Source organism: Colletotrichum fioriniae (assembly GCF_027942845.1).
Source record: "Colletotrichum fioriniae strain IMI 355084 chromosome Unknown scaffold_17, whole genome shotgun sequence".
Taxonomy (NCBI): domain Eukaryota; kingdom Fungi; phylum Ascomycota; class Sordariomycetes; order Glomerellales; family Glomerellaceae; genus Colletotrichum; species Colletotrichum fioriniae.
In genome coordinates this window covers 940,654-953,128 of record NW_027076853.1, presented here as the reverse complement: position 1 = coordinate 953,128, position 12,475 = coordinate 940,654, and the positions used below count along the sequence as shown (strand labels likewise).

At 53.6% G+C, this 12,475-nt stretch overlaps 3 protein-coding genes across 3 annotated transcripts; 1 reads left to right on the top strand and 2 right to left on the bottom strand.

Moving 5' to 3' along the window:
* Positions 1-4,662: 4,662 nt before the first annotated feature.
* On the top strand, positions 4,663-5,477 carry N0V96_011465 (uncharacterized protein; the record flags this gene model as incomplete). Its single annotated transcript, XM_065759280.1, has 3 exons — positions 4,663-4,749; positions 4,915-5,228; positions 5,306-5,477. 3 exons carry the CDS (start codon positions 4,663-4,665, stop codon positions 5,475-5,477), a joined length of 573 nt encoding a protein of 190 aa, XP_065612177.1.
* A 1,204-nt stretch (positions 5,478-6,681) lies between these two features.
* On the bottom strand, positions 6,682-8,553 carry N0V96_011464 (uncharacterized protein; the record flags this gene model as incomplete). Its single annotated transcript, XM_053192128.2, has 2 exons — positions 6,682-6,960; positions 7,015-8,553. The coding sequence occupies 2 exons, from the start codon at positions 8,551-8,553 to the stop codon at positions 6,682-6,684; spliced, it is 1,818 nt and encodes a 605-aa protein (XP_053050292.2).
* A 2,740-nt stretch (positions 8,554-11,293) lies between these two features.
* N0V96_011463 (uncharacterized protein) lies at positions 11,294-12,421 on the bottom strand (the record flags this gene model as incomplete). The annotated part of the gene is made up of 1 exon (XM_053192129.1): positions 11,294-12,421. One exon carries the CDS (start codon positions 12,419-12,421, stop codon positions 11,294-11,296), a length of 1,128 nt encoding a protein of 375 aa, XP_053050293.1.
* Positions 12,422-12,475: the final 54 nt, after the last annotated feature.

Here is a 12,475-nt window from a genome sequence, read left to right as displayed (position 1 = left end):
GGATCGGTCCATGCTGAGACCAGACTGCCAGGAAATCAGATGTGTATGAATGAGATGCCGTGGAATTTTGAACCCAAGAGGTGGTGGCCTGAAGGCGACTTCCCAAAGATCTTTGATACCGAAGTGTGACATCTACAAGTGAGGTGGTTGAGAAGGCGATGGGCCTGGTGGACGGTCTCCGTTGGTAATGGTTTGTTTGTTGTCGTTCGCCCTTGGCTCGCCTTGCCACTACCCCCCCCCCCCCCAGAGTCGTGGACCAGTGTCAGTTATTCTCTTCCTGATTGGAAATATGGTCGAAATGATTAAAACACTGATCCACGACTCTCGAGCAGCAGGGCGAGTAAAGCGTAAAGCACGGCACATCCGGAGATAGTGATGGAGTTGCATGGTGGCGAGAATTGATGGAGGCAAACAGACTGGAATCGGACCGATGTTGAGACTGTATCTTCAAGGTAGAGATGATTCAGTAGGTACCGGTTACTGGAACAGAAAGTTTCTTTGGGGTATCAAGGTTCCAAGCAAGCATATGCCGAATGTCGCATGACGGGTGACCTGATGATCATTGAAGTCTCGTCATCCAGGCATCAGCGACGTGTATTGGGTTCAATGTATTCCAGGCAGCCGTCTTTCATTACGATCCAGTAAATGTACGTATGTGATTTACTTACCATGATGTCAGTGAAGGCATATTGAAACCTGCGGAGTTCTCGGAGTGTGGTCAGCAGGTAACCGGCAACGTGGCCGTGGAAAAGAGCTCTACTCCGTGAGATAAGCGGAGGCCGCTGGGCTTGGGGACCTCGATCAACTTCTTTTCGAGGAAAGATGTGTGACACAGTGAATTGCTGTTACCCGATGCAGTCAGCAGCGGAGAATCGATTGGAAGTAGGTAGTGAGAAACACGTGATCGGCTCTAAGGTACGATGGGTAAGCCCAACCTCACAAATCTCACCAACCTACCTACGAGCTGTCTGCGCAGGGAGTGGGGGCTGCAGGCTTGTTCTAAGGTAATCGCTGACAGTCATTGTCTAAGGTACCGCACCGTACCTACCGTACATCACGTGCTGTTGTTACCTAGGACTGTTCTATAATTTCATTCTAGCTTACTGAGCAGAGTGCAGCATGTTGACAGCTGACATATCATCGGTTGTCGTGAGGATGTGACGTCTCGGCGCGAATCACTGGCTACGATGATGCGCCCGACCAGTTGCCATTTCGCCATAGCAGCAAGTCTTCGTCGTCGTGGAATCCACTGTGGGCACAACAGAGTTTGAGGGTCGGTGACGTCCGGCGTGGGGGTGTTGAAGTTAGGTAAGGTGAGGTGAGGTGAGGTGAGGTGGATGTGGAAGTGAAGGGGAGTTTTGGAATGCCATTCTTCAACGCACCAGAAGACAGGACGCCCGCTTCCGCTCCGGATCCGGCGGACGGGAGTTCACGATGGCAAGTGCTTGTCAATTGGAAGGATGCAGGAGCGGATGCAAGGCACTGCTTCCAATCTTGCATTCAAAACATCCTAGAACCTGTAGGAGCTGCCCAAGAAGGAGCAATAACTCGAGACACATACCTAGGTTGGCTCCCTCCATGAGAAATGATTCCCCATTAGGAAAGAAAGAATTAGAGCTTCGTCCCTACCTGCTTCTGCCGCCTTGTCGGATTGTCAGGAGCCGGATGGCTGAGGAAGGAGCGACGGGGCAAGCCACATCCGCAGCGAATCATGGCCCTTGCTTCCTTCTTTCTTTGTATTTCCATTGGTCAATATTTCCACGTGTGAGCCTATAAACTGGGCCAACTGGCATCAGGCTGTGGCGCAGTCAAGAGCCCCCGTGCTGTCAGATCACCGTGTGTGCGTGTGAAGTTTCTCTGTCTGCCGTCTTTCTTGTTCCTTTCTACCTAACTTCCATGCTTCATCCTGTCCTCTCATCCCAACTTGTGTTAGTCGCCGCGCTTGTTTCCGGTCTACCGCGAGTCTGCCGGCCTTGTCCGACGTTTCGAGTCGTAACACAGCAAACCAAATGCTTCGCATCGCGCTTATGATCCTTTCTTCCAGGGCCGTAGACGGCGCTTCCGCTATCTGTATTCTTCCGGCGCTTGGCTCTTTGTGAGGTGCTCCTCCGGGGCATACAGAACCTGCGAGTCTGCCTCGCCAAATATCCAATACGGGATTTTTCAAGGCTATTCTCACATCTTTGGATACCTTTCGCTCGGCGTTTGGAATCCTGTGTCGGATGGGGCAAATTCCTTCCTTTGGAGCATCCTGTTGATATGGGATCGGCCGGACGGATCTCCTTGCGGCTACAGTATGTCGATCGATCTGCTCAGGTAGGGCCCGGTCTTACAGCTACTCCCAGCCTCAACTTCAGCAGCCCGTTGTCGACTTCCAGAAGAAACCCCTCGGCCCGTTATCATTGGCCTAAGACCCTGGTAAGCGGGAAGTTTGGGAGCCGAGGTACGGGCTTAGCCATGCCTCAAAGTCCAGAACTAGACACATCCTGGTATTGTTTCTAGCCTCTAGGAACGCCAAACACGCGTGCAGGATGCTCGACCTGAAGCAGACAACAACCTCTATCCTAAAGGACCAAACCCTTCACAAGTGGGATTCAAGATTCCTCACAGCGAGTCCAGATCCAAACTGAGACCCCCCGCCGACACATGGGCAAAAGAGTTCGAGCGGCGGGGCGGCTGAAATGCAGACTAACCAACCCATGGATAAAGCAACATGGTTGACACTCAGCCCTATGGAATCACCCCCGCATCTACGACTTACTCTAACGTGGTTGATGTCTGGGATGCTCAAACATCACGCGAGCTATGCAAGGTTGAGACAGAGCTTGGTTCGCGCTTGCGGATACCTACCACGACCCTTTTTTGACATCTGTGCAGATTTATTCTGCAAACTCACGCCTGCGTGTAACTAAAGTTCCTCGCATACGTCCGTTCCGTGCCCGGTCTCGATGCTATTCCGCCCCCAGTCTGTACTCCGTGGGCACCACGGCAGAACACCAGGCCCGCTCGTCGCTTTACAATTCATTGTCGTATCTGCACGCCTATCGCAAACGGTCCCTCTGAGACTTATTGGTCCATTGGCGCCAATCTTCAAGCCTCCACCAAACAAGCTAATCGACCTCCGTCGGATTGCCAGAAGGAGCCTCCCATCCTGCTCAGCCGCAATGCCTTGCTCTGTGTCTCGGCATCCTTCGCCATAGTCAAAACGTCCTCCATATGCAATATTCACCTGACGATAGACCGGGGACGCCCGAACAATCACGGGCCGGGAATGGCGTGGGGTGGGCAACCATTAGTCCCTGCCATACGATCTGTCCTCCACTAAAATCTGACGTTGTCTTTCTTGGGACCCTGCCACCCTCTGTTCCCGTTGACCGGCTGCCCAAACACCCTATGAGATGGCTCTCATTGTTGACACTATGCCTGGTAGGGCTGCAGCTAGCACCTTTTGCGCAGTCCGTACCACCCCAGAAGCATGCATGTCTAGGCTGTCCCGGCTTCTGGGGTCAGTTTATCGCGATTTCCATCGTCATCGCTAGGGTGGTGAGCTCTTCTGGGAGCTCGAGACAAAAATACGTCTGCTCTGTCAGCAGCTTTACTCATCGACACCTGTATGCGATGTGGCCAATCACTGACCTCAACCTCGTTTTCTCGCCCATCACACTGCATATCGTCCCCTCCTCACAAGCATTCCATGTCTTGGGAGAAAGAGTCAATGGAAGTCTCGAGCATGTTCTTCGACCAGACCTGTAGCATAGCCGGTCCGCTGGGAATGGGTGAAGTCTTTGGTCAGGAGCACAGTGATCATCCGTTCTGTTGTCACTGGTCGTGGCACACCCATTCCTCATCTGTCTTCTTGGTGTACGCCCCTCTGATACGGTTGCCGTAACCCCTGACGTCCTCTCCGATGCCTTCATCAGCCTCAGCCTCAGCTCCGGGCCACATCTCCTTCCATGTGGATGCTTCCTCACCGTTTAGAGTTCAAACGCTTGACTACCATTGCCGGTGCGGTGTCCGGCATTGACATACATTGTGGCTGGACAAACCCATATCATTATGATGCATCATCATATGCTCACTTTTAGCTGCAATCTCCTTCTTCTGGCTCTTGGAGAACGAATCTTGACCATACAAAACCATTTCGTCGTTTCAGATACCCGATACAGAAGCAACTCTTCCTCGGTGTTACTCCATACCAAGCTTTCTGACGGTCTTTGCCGACTGTTTGAGGCACCGCAAACTCACATCATCTCTCATCTCGTGATACGCCGTCTCCGGTTCGACTACTGGGAATCTCTGTCCAGTATTCAAAGGCTATCTTGGGTCACTGAGCTCTGCCGACGTCATCGCAACAGCAAGGCACGTCCACTTGGAGGGTGTCTGATTACCTCGATCGACCCATCTACTCGGTTCGGAGATTCTACCCCGAAGTGGACGTCCGTCGTGATGAGTGTCAAGCTCGAAGTCGACGAACAGGATATATCACTAGCTTCCCCCGATCCGCATCTGCCACTTTCTTTGGATCACAGCCACACGAATATCACCCAGCTCGAAGGTCAAATAGACTCGGATACCCAGTACACAGTCGAGGATATCCTTGTCGCCTTTGCGCCGCCATCAGTCAGTCAGGAGTCTCATCCTTCCCGCAGACCGTCGTCAACCATGTCTTCGTCGCGTTCCGGCCGCTCGGGAGGGTCATCAAGCCACCACCGTAGCTCCAAGAGTAGCAAGAAACCAAGGGCGGTTCAAGTTAGTCACGGCCTCCTCTTTGTACTACCTCCCTATCCCCTACAAGGACGCACCACTAGACCTAGACCCTTCTCAAATACTTCCACTCTCAAGTCCAAGATGACACTACTGCACTCGATCCATCCTTCTTCATCGGGCACCGTACTGACACTTGACTACCTATAGCGCTCAATCCAACAACTCATCGAGTCCCTAGAGACGCACAGGGTCAACACCCTCACAGAGCTCTGCCGCATCGAGCGCGTAGCGGCTACCTGCGAGAACGAAGAAGACGCCCTAGCCTTCCAAGGTCCAATGACCGCCGCCTGGGACTACTATGTGAACAGCAACCAGTTTCTCACTGAGCTCCGAGGTCTGACACGGAGCTATCCCCTTTGCAGCGACCTTCTATACGACGCCCACGTCCGCGTGCGCAACGATCCCAACTCGAACAAGAGCTGGAACCTGGCCTGGTTGTGTCTGGTCAAGATTCAGGAAGAGTGAGTACTACCATCACCGTCACCGAGCCATACTGTGAAAGATGAAGGCTGACGTTTTGTTATTATTGCGATTGCAGTGATCTCGTGTCCGGATACGCGGCCCTGGAGGCCAGCAAGCCCGAGATGTGGGGAGGCCGCGAGCCCTCTACCGACGAGGCGGCCCAGCTCGGCGCCTGTTTTGAATATGAATGGAATAAGGCCGTCGACACGATGTTGCGGCACTGGTCTGTGCCCCCGACGTGGTTCTAGTCTGGCTGTGAGGGACCCACGGCCATGGTGAGCTGGTCTACATGAGCGTGAGGCTGCAAAAGACGGGATTTGGAGGACTTTTCAAAGAAGAAGACTTACGACATGCATCTTTTCATATTTGAGCATGAGCGAGCGAGGCAAAGGGATTCTTGTTTCGAGGCATGGCATTGGCATGGGGATTCTGGGCATTGGGAAGAAGGATTGTCATACACCACTCAGTCTCACGACAATGGTCGGTTTTCATAGCATTTTTTTGGACACTTTGTTGTACTTGACCCTCTAGAAGAGCTGTACAAGTCACGAGGTTGCAGTCATAGAGGGCTTCTGGCAAGCCCAACGGATACATCTCATCTACCCTTGTTTAGGAGCATAAAAAATGTGAGGAGTGCACTCATTCTAGCACAACTTTGCTTTTGCTTCCTATGGAAGAACTGGAATCAACAAAGATCAACCATTTAATCATGTTGGGAGTAAGATCATACCGTCGAGCAACATCACTGCGAACCCGATTGTTAGAACATTCCAGAATCATCGAAACGCTTAGCAAGCAAGAGATAGGAACCGCCGTCAAAGTTCACGGGCGCAACTGCATGCATGGCATGGCATCCGAATCGGGGGCACGCCGAATGCGGTGGTGAGAACTTGGTTGGTTCTCAAATTGCGCCGGTCCGCCGACGGACTATCATCCAGGTTTTCGGGTGCGGTTTTGACTGTCCGCCATGACCATCGCCTCCTTTCCGCGATGTCCCAAGGTTCCTGGCAATAACATCTGCGAGTGATGTGAAACCAATGCAGGCAGTCACTACAATGCGGGCATGGGTAGGCGTGCAACCCCCACGGACACGGCGATGCTCGTAAGGGCTATTTGCAGTACAAAGAACTGCACATAGTCACGAGTCTCGTATGTAACACCAGACTTCTAAAGACTAACCAAATCTTAAGATTTACGAGTCTCGGCCCGGCATTGGCCTCTTGAATCTATATCGTGTAGCTGTCTGCCTCTTCTTCCTCTTCTTCCTCATCTTCCAGAGGGTGAGCTGGCTCCACCTCTCTCTATTGATGCAAATATATCCGCTTTGACCAGACGTTTCCGACCCTTTTCCAATGCTATGATTATCCGAAACATTTTCCGACCATATTAAAAACAGAAAACCCGGCGGGTTTACTTGTGTGTTGCTCATGACGTAGCGGGTAGCACAATAGCTCATGGCTCAGTTTCGCCGTCAGTGCCATCTTCCTCGCCTACCCAGTCGTCACTCTCGAGACCGCGGTTGCGGATGGCGAGAGATCCAATCCACCCTAAGAGGGCAATGCCGCCAAATATGCCCCAAACTAGAGCCTCACCCTTGGGATGGACACGCGTGGAGAGCGTGAAGAGGGAGCCAGAGACAAACGGCCCAAAGCTGCGGCCCGCTGCAGACAGCGTCTGAGCGATGCCATTCAAGGTTCCCAAAGTAGCATGATTCGGTGCACAGTTTGTGATCTACAACCATCGTTAGCAAGAATTCAATATTTCAGTCAAACGAAGATAACTCACCAAGAGCATAACGCTAGAAAGGCCGCCCACGGCGCAGATGTTCTTGATGATGAGGATAACGCCCAGTTCGATGTACAGCCAGGCAGAACCGCTGCCGATACCGAAAAGCGGCTCGTCGTCCAAGTACGGAATCCAGGGCATCAGAGCCATGCTAATGGCCAGTCCCAGCAAGGCAATGCGGTACGTGCCCAGGTTTCCCAGCCGCGTCTTCAAGTGCTGGAAAAGGAAAGCTTGGAACACAATAGTGGCCACGCCTGCCAGACTGAGACTGATACCGATTTTGCTTGGCGGAAGACCGCGTCCTGTTGGAGGGTTGGCGTCGGCGAAGATCGGGTACAAGCTGTTGTAGGAGATGTTTGACAGCTGAAATACTAGGTAAGTTAATAGTACGAGAATCGTATTGCGATTCAAAAGTTGACGCCATGTCGCCAGGTCGCCCGGGAGCTTCGCGTCATCGTCGGCATGAGCATCGTTCTCAGATGCATGCTGAAGCAATCCTTGATCCTCTCCCGCCTCATCCTCACCGTCTTCCTCTTCTTCATCGCCGTCGGTGCTGACCACGGCTTGTGCTCCGCGGCGAGGCCAGCGCGTGGCCCACGAGCCTCTACGCGGTTGCGCCTCTCGCGAAACCCAGGACCAAGCTTTGCGCGCCCAAGCAGGAATCCATGCTGCATGGTCTGGTTCCAACGTTTCTAGTGTCTCCTCGAACCAAATTGCAACGACAATCACGCTGATGAACAGCAGCCCTGCACTCAGCAAGTTGGGCGCGAGATATGGGTACTGTTTTCCCATGGTACCAACCAGCAGCCCGCCCAGGGCCGGACCCGTGATGCCGCCTAGGGAATAGATGACGGGAAGCCATGTGAAGGCCCGACTTTGATTAGACCGGTCCGTCACTTCGCCTAGAACGGTGGGAACCACGGCAGCGTTACCGTTGAGCATACCCATGGCCACATGAACGACTACGATCTGCCAGTACGTCTTGCAGAAACCGAAACCCACAAAACAGCCCGCCAACATGAAAGTGCCAAGGACCATTGTCGGTTTCCTGCCCACAACGTCTGATAGGTAGCCCCATAATAAGTTCGTTGATAATTGAGCGAGGGCAAACGCTGAGGCAAGGATACCGACGTATAGACCTGTTTGAGAGTCGGGTATATCGGCGAAGGACTCAACCATCTGAGGCAGGTAAGGGCCGATGGAGTTTAACGCTGTCTGCTCGCTCAAGGAAAGGAAGGCAAGCAAAGCAAGCTGCTTGACGGGCAGAGGAGTCTGCCGGTGATCGTTATCAGAGGCATCAGAATCTTCATCGGAATGTGGGAAAAGCTCTGCCGAGGATTGCTCGCGGGGTGTCTTGGGAGGTGGTGTCGGAAAGGTGTGATATCGGTGAGTAGACTGGCGTCGCATCGTAGTCCTCCGGCTGGACTCGATGTTTCCGAGCGTAGGAATGGGAGCGCCTGCGTGAAAGGAACCGGACGATGCTGTCCGGGACACAGCAGCTGCGCGAGCAATATTGTTACTGTTGGTGGTACGAGGCATGTTGGGAGCTGCGGCAATTGAGGTGGCGCAGAGCCTGATACCGGAGGACGAACAGAGGCAGCTACACAGGTTCTTGCAGCACTAGCGGTGACGTCGTCGAGATGGTCGTCGAGATCGGTCACGGTTTACGGAGGTCGTCGGTGGTAAGTGGTCGGAGATGGGTTCGGTGGTGAGCTGCTCGTTCGGGTGTAGCTGCTGGGACCGGGCTACCCCGCTGCCAGGGTCTCACGGGGATGGAATGCAGAATCGCAGCCTCCAGCGCATGGTCTCCAGCTATCTGTAGATGCGAGGAGGCGACGTGGTTTGAGAGGGGAACAGGACAATTGAAGAGATGGGCACACTTGGGAGGGCGAAGATGTGCGCCTCTCAATGTCCTGAATTGGGAGGTGCGGAGGAGAAGGAGGAGGAATCAAAGGTCGCAAGATGGGCGAGGGGAAGAGCGGCGCGGATGGTGTTGCGACGCAATGAAGTAAGGCAATTAATTAAGCGGGTGGTTGAAGAACATGGAAGGTGCTGTAGGTCGGCGGAAGGATATCGGCGGGTAGCTCTCGGGCTGGACCTGATGCGACATAAGAGCTGCCCAGAAGAGCAAGCGAAGACGGGGAGAGGTGACGAGTGAAGGTCCAATTAGAAAGAAGCACAGACATGGGTGACCTCATTTTTTCAGTACTTTTCTTTTCGGTTTTTTTTCTTCCTTCCCTTTCCTTCCCTTCTTTCAGTCCTTCCCTCTGATTTTCGTGGGTACGTAGTCCCTTCGCTTCGCTTGGGGCCTGGGTTGATCCGTGCTCGGTGCTCGCGGCTGCCTGTGGCTCGTGCATCAGGACAAAATGGAGGTGGCAGGCGGGAAAGTTAAGCTTTCCGCACTGACTGACACCAATCGCACTAACAGCCAATCAACGCACGAGGAGATCGGGGCAGGCACGAGGCTCGCACTGCGGTTTCTTTCTCGCATCACGCGCAGATGATGACGCCCACCTTCCAAATCACCACTTTGTCATTGGCCAAAGCCATCTGATCTCGCATCTCTCATCTGGCCTTGATCGTCCCAGATCTTCCCACCCACGCATCTCCAATTAGCAAAATCTAGTGTAAACGGCCACTAGGACCCTGGCATTTGGCCTCTGCTCTTTTTCACCTGGCTGTGGCATTCTACATTACACGTGTATTCCTCGGCATCTCTAACCGTTCGTCTCTTTAACGCCATCCAATCATTTGACTCAACACACCGCCGTGAATCCTTACCAACCCAGTACCCAACTATTCGAAATAGCGGCAGGGTTGAACAGACACTGCCTTGTGATCAACACATGTTGGCACCAGGCCATATCTCTCCGAGACCGCATCCAACGTGGCAGCGAGACATCTGACCCTGGGTCAGAAAACCTCCGAAGCTAGCCTCACGCAGGGTCCTGTCGTGTGCCTTTTTAGACTGGCAAAGAGATGGTCCACGACCCTGCACTTGACGCCCCAAACAATTGAAGAGCTATCCCAAGGGCTTCGAGTCATGTGTGGATGCTAATAGCTGGTGTGCGATGCTAGCAAATCTTTCGTTGATCTCGTGTCAAAACTTTGAACAAGACTAAGACCAAATCTTGCGAGATATCTCCTTGATCGTCTTATGGATGCTTGGCAATAAGAAGAGAGGCAACCACAGCAAACTGAACAAATGTGCGAATCGACAAGAGGTTGCCCCTTGTATGATCGCTAGCGTCAACGGATTCGCGGATGACTATGCCATGATATATATAGATGGACGCGACTCAATATCTCGGTATCAGTCACCGACAGACAGTTCCCAATACCGAGCTCATGCGAAACCATCGCCTTGCATCCCTGTCTGTCTTGCCTTTTCCCTCATGTCATTGGAAGATCCTTCAGTCAGGCACATTACGGAGAGTTACATGGCAACCGGAGTGCCCCGCAGCCCCGGATTCGGATGCGACGAAAACCGCACGGCCGGCTGTAACCAAAGGCGTACATGTCTCGGGCCGCATTGAACCGGGCTTCGGGGTTGAGGTGTGGCATCTTCACTAAATTTCCAGGAGCGCGGTATACCCTTGGCCCCCACGGATCGCACATCATTGTCACGACTATGAACAGCTTTGAGTCGATTTCCACCGACCTACCGAGCAGATTGCAAGCCCGTGACACACGGTGCCTTGGGAGTTAGTATCGCGCTTTAGGTTCCTGTAAATACCTGCCGGGATGTCCGAGTAACATCGATCACCAAGCAATCCTCTTCCAGTTGGGTCAAGATAACCATTAATGCTCAGGGAAGCTCTCATACTTGTATCGCAGTAGAGAGCGCCGAGAGACAGATCAAGGGACATTCTTCAGTTTCTAACCGATGATCAAGCTGTCTCCTCTTCTGCTCAGGTCCTTGTATCGTTATTCCGTGTTCCGTAAAGTACGGACAAGGCGCCCCCAAGTGCGTGGGGATCAACCCCAACGCCAAGGCTCGCGACATCGATGTCTCGGTCACGACTGAGCCGAATCCTCTGTCCCATGGGCCTTGAGAGATCCGTACGCGTCTTTATGGGCGAGGCTTACAGGGGATCTCACTAGGGTGCCTGAAACCATTACGAAGTCGACCAGCATCTAATACTGAACCCTCGATTCTCGGAAGCTTAGGTCACACGTTGTGATTCAAAGGATAGTCATGGAGTAACGTTGTTGAGACAGGTTTTGTTTGTTCATTCAGTTTTCATTTGTTTATTCATTCAGCATTATATCGTGAGCTTCATACGAAGACGCGCAAGAACTCGACCAACGCCATCATAGCCATGGCCTGACCGTATGGCATGCTCGTCCGCGGGATATCCTTGTAATGCTGCAAATCGTGGCCCATACCCGTGCCAAACGACGTGTTGAGAAGCTCGCCCTCGGGGCTAATATTTTCCAAAATGGCATTAATCGCCTTTACGGCGACGGCCTCGTACTCCTTTCCAATGTACTTTTTGCGCTGCGCCTTGAGGATACCGTAGGCGAAACCGGCCGTGGCGCTCGCCTCGACGTAGGAGCCCTCGGACTCGGGCACGTCGAGCAGCGTCCTCCACAGGCCGTTCTCGACCTGCAGCGGCACGAGGGCTGCGCACTGGGCTTCGAGGGTGTTGATGAGGTGGGAGCGGAGGGCGTCGTCGCCCGTGAGGTTGAGCAGCTCGATGAACTCGGGGATGACGATGGTCAGCCAGCTGTTGCCGCGGGCCCAGCGGGCGCGGGCAAAGTTGTGCCCTCCCTCGTGGAAGGTCCAGCCGTGGAAGAAGAGGCCGGTGGGCGCGTCAAAGAGGTATTGCAGGTGGAGGAGGAACTGGCGCTTGGCCTCCTCGACGTAGTGGGGGCGGTTGAGGACGAGGCCGATCTTGGCGAGGGGCAGGACGGTCATCATGAGGGTGTCGTCCCAGAGCTGCTGGTCGTTGACCTCGAGGTAGGTGATGTGCTGCATGCCGCCGTACTTTGTGCGGGGGAGGTCGTGGTAGGCCCACTCGGCCCAGCTGTCGAGCCAAGGGAGGTAGGTCTCGTTCTTTGTCTTTTCGTAGACGTAGGCGAGGGTGAGGAAGACGGCCATGGTGTTGATGTTTTTGCCCTTGTGGCCCTCTTCGAAGCGGTCGCGGAACCAGTCCTCGATGATTTTGAGGTCGGCCGGGTCGCCGTTGAGCTCGTAGTACTTCCAGATGCCGTACAGACCGATGCCGTGGGTCCATTCCCAGTCGCCCCAGCCCTTTGTGTCGATGACGCGGCCGTTCTCGAGCGTCATGAGGAACTCGCCCGTGGTGTCCTTGATGTTGACCATGTCGTGGATCAGCTGCTTCACCTGCTTGTGAATGTCGGCCCGCTTGACGCCATGGAGCTCGGTGATTCCCGCAGGCATTTTGGCGGTGTTTTTCTGTGTATTTTTATGAAGTTTGATTATGGGGGTTTCTGC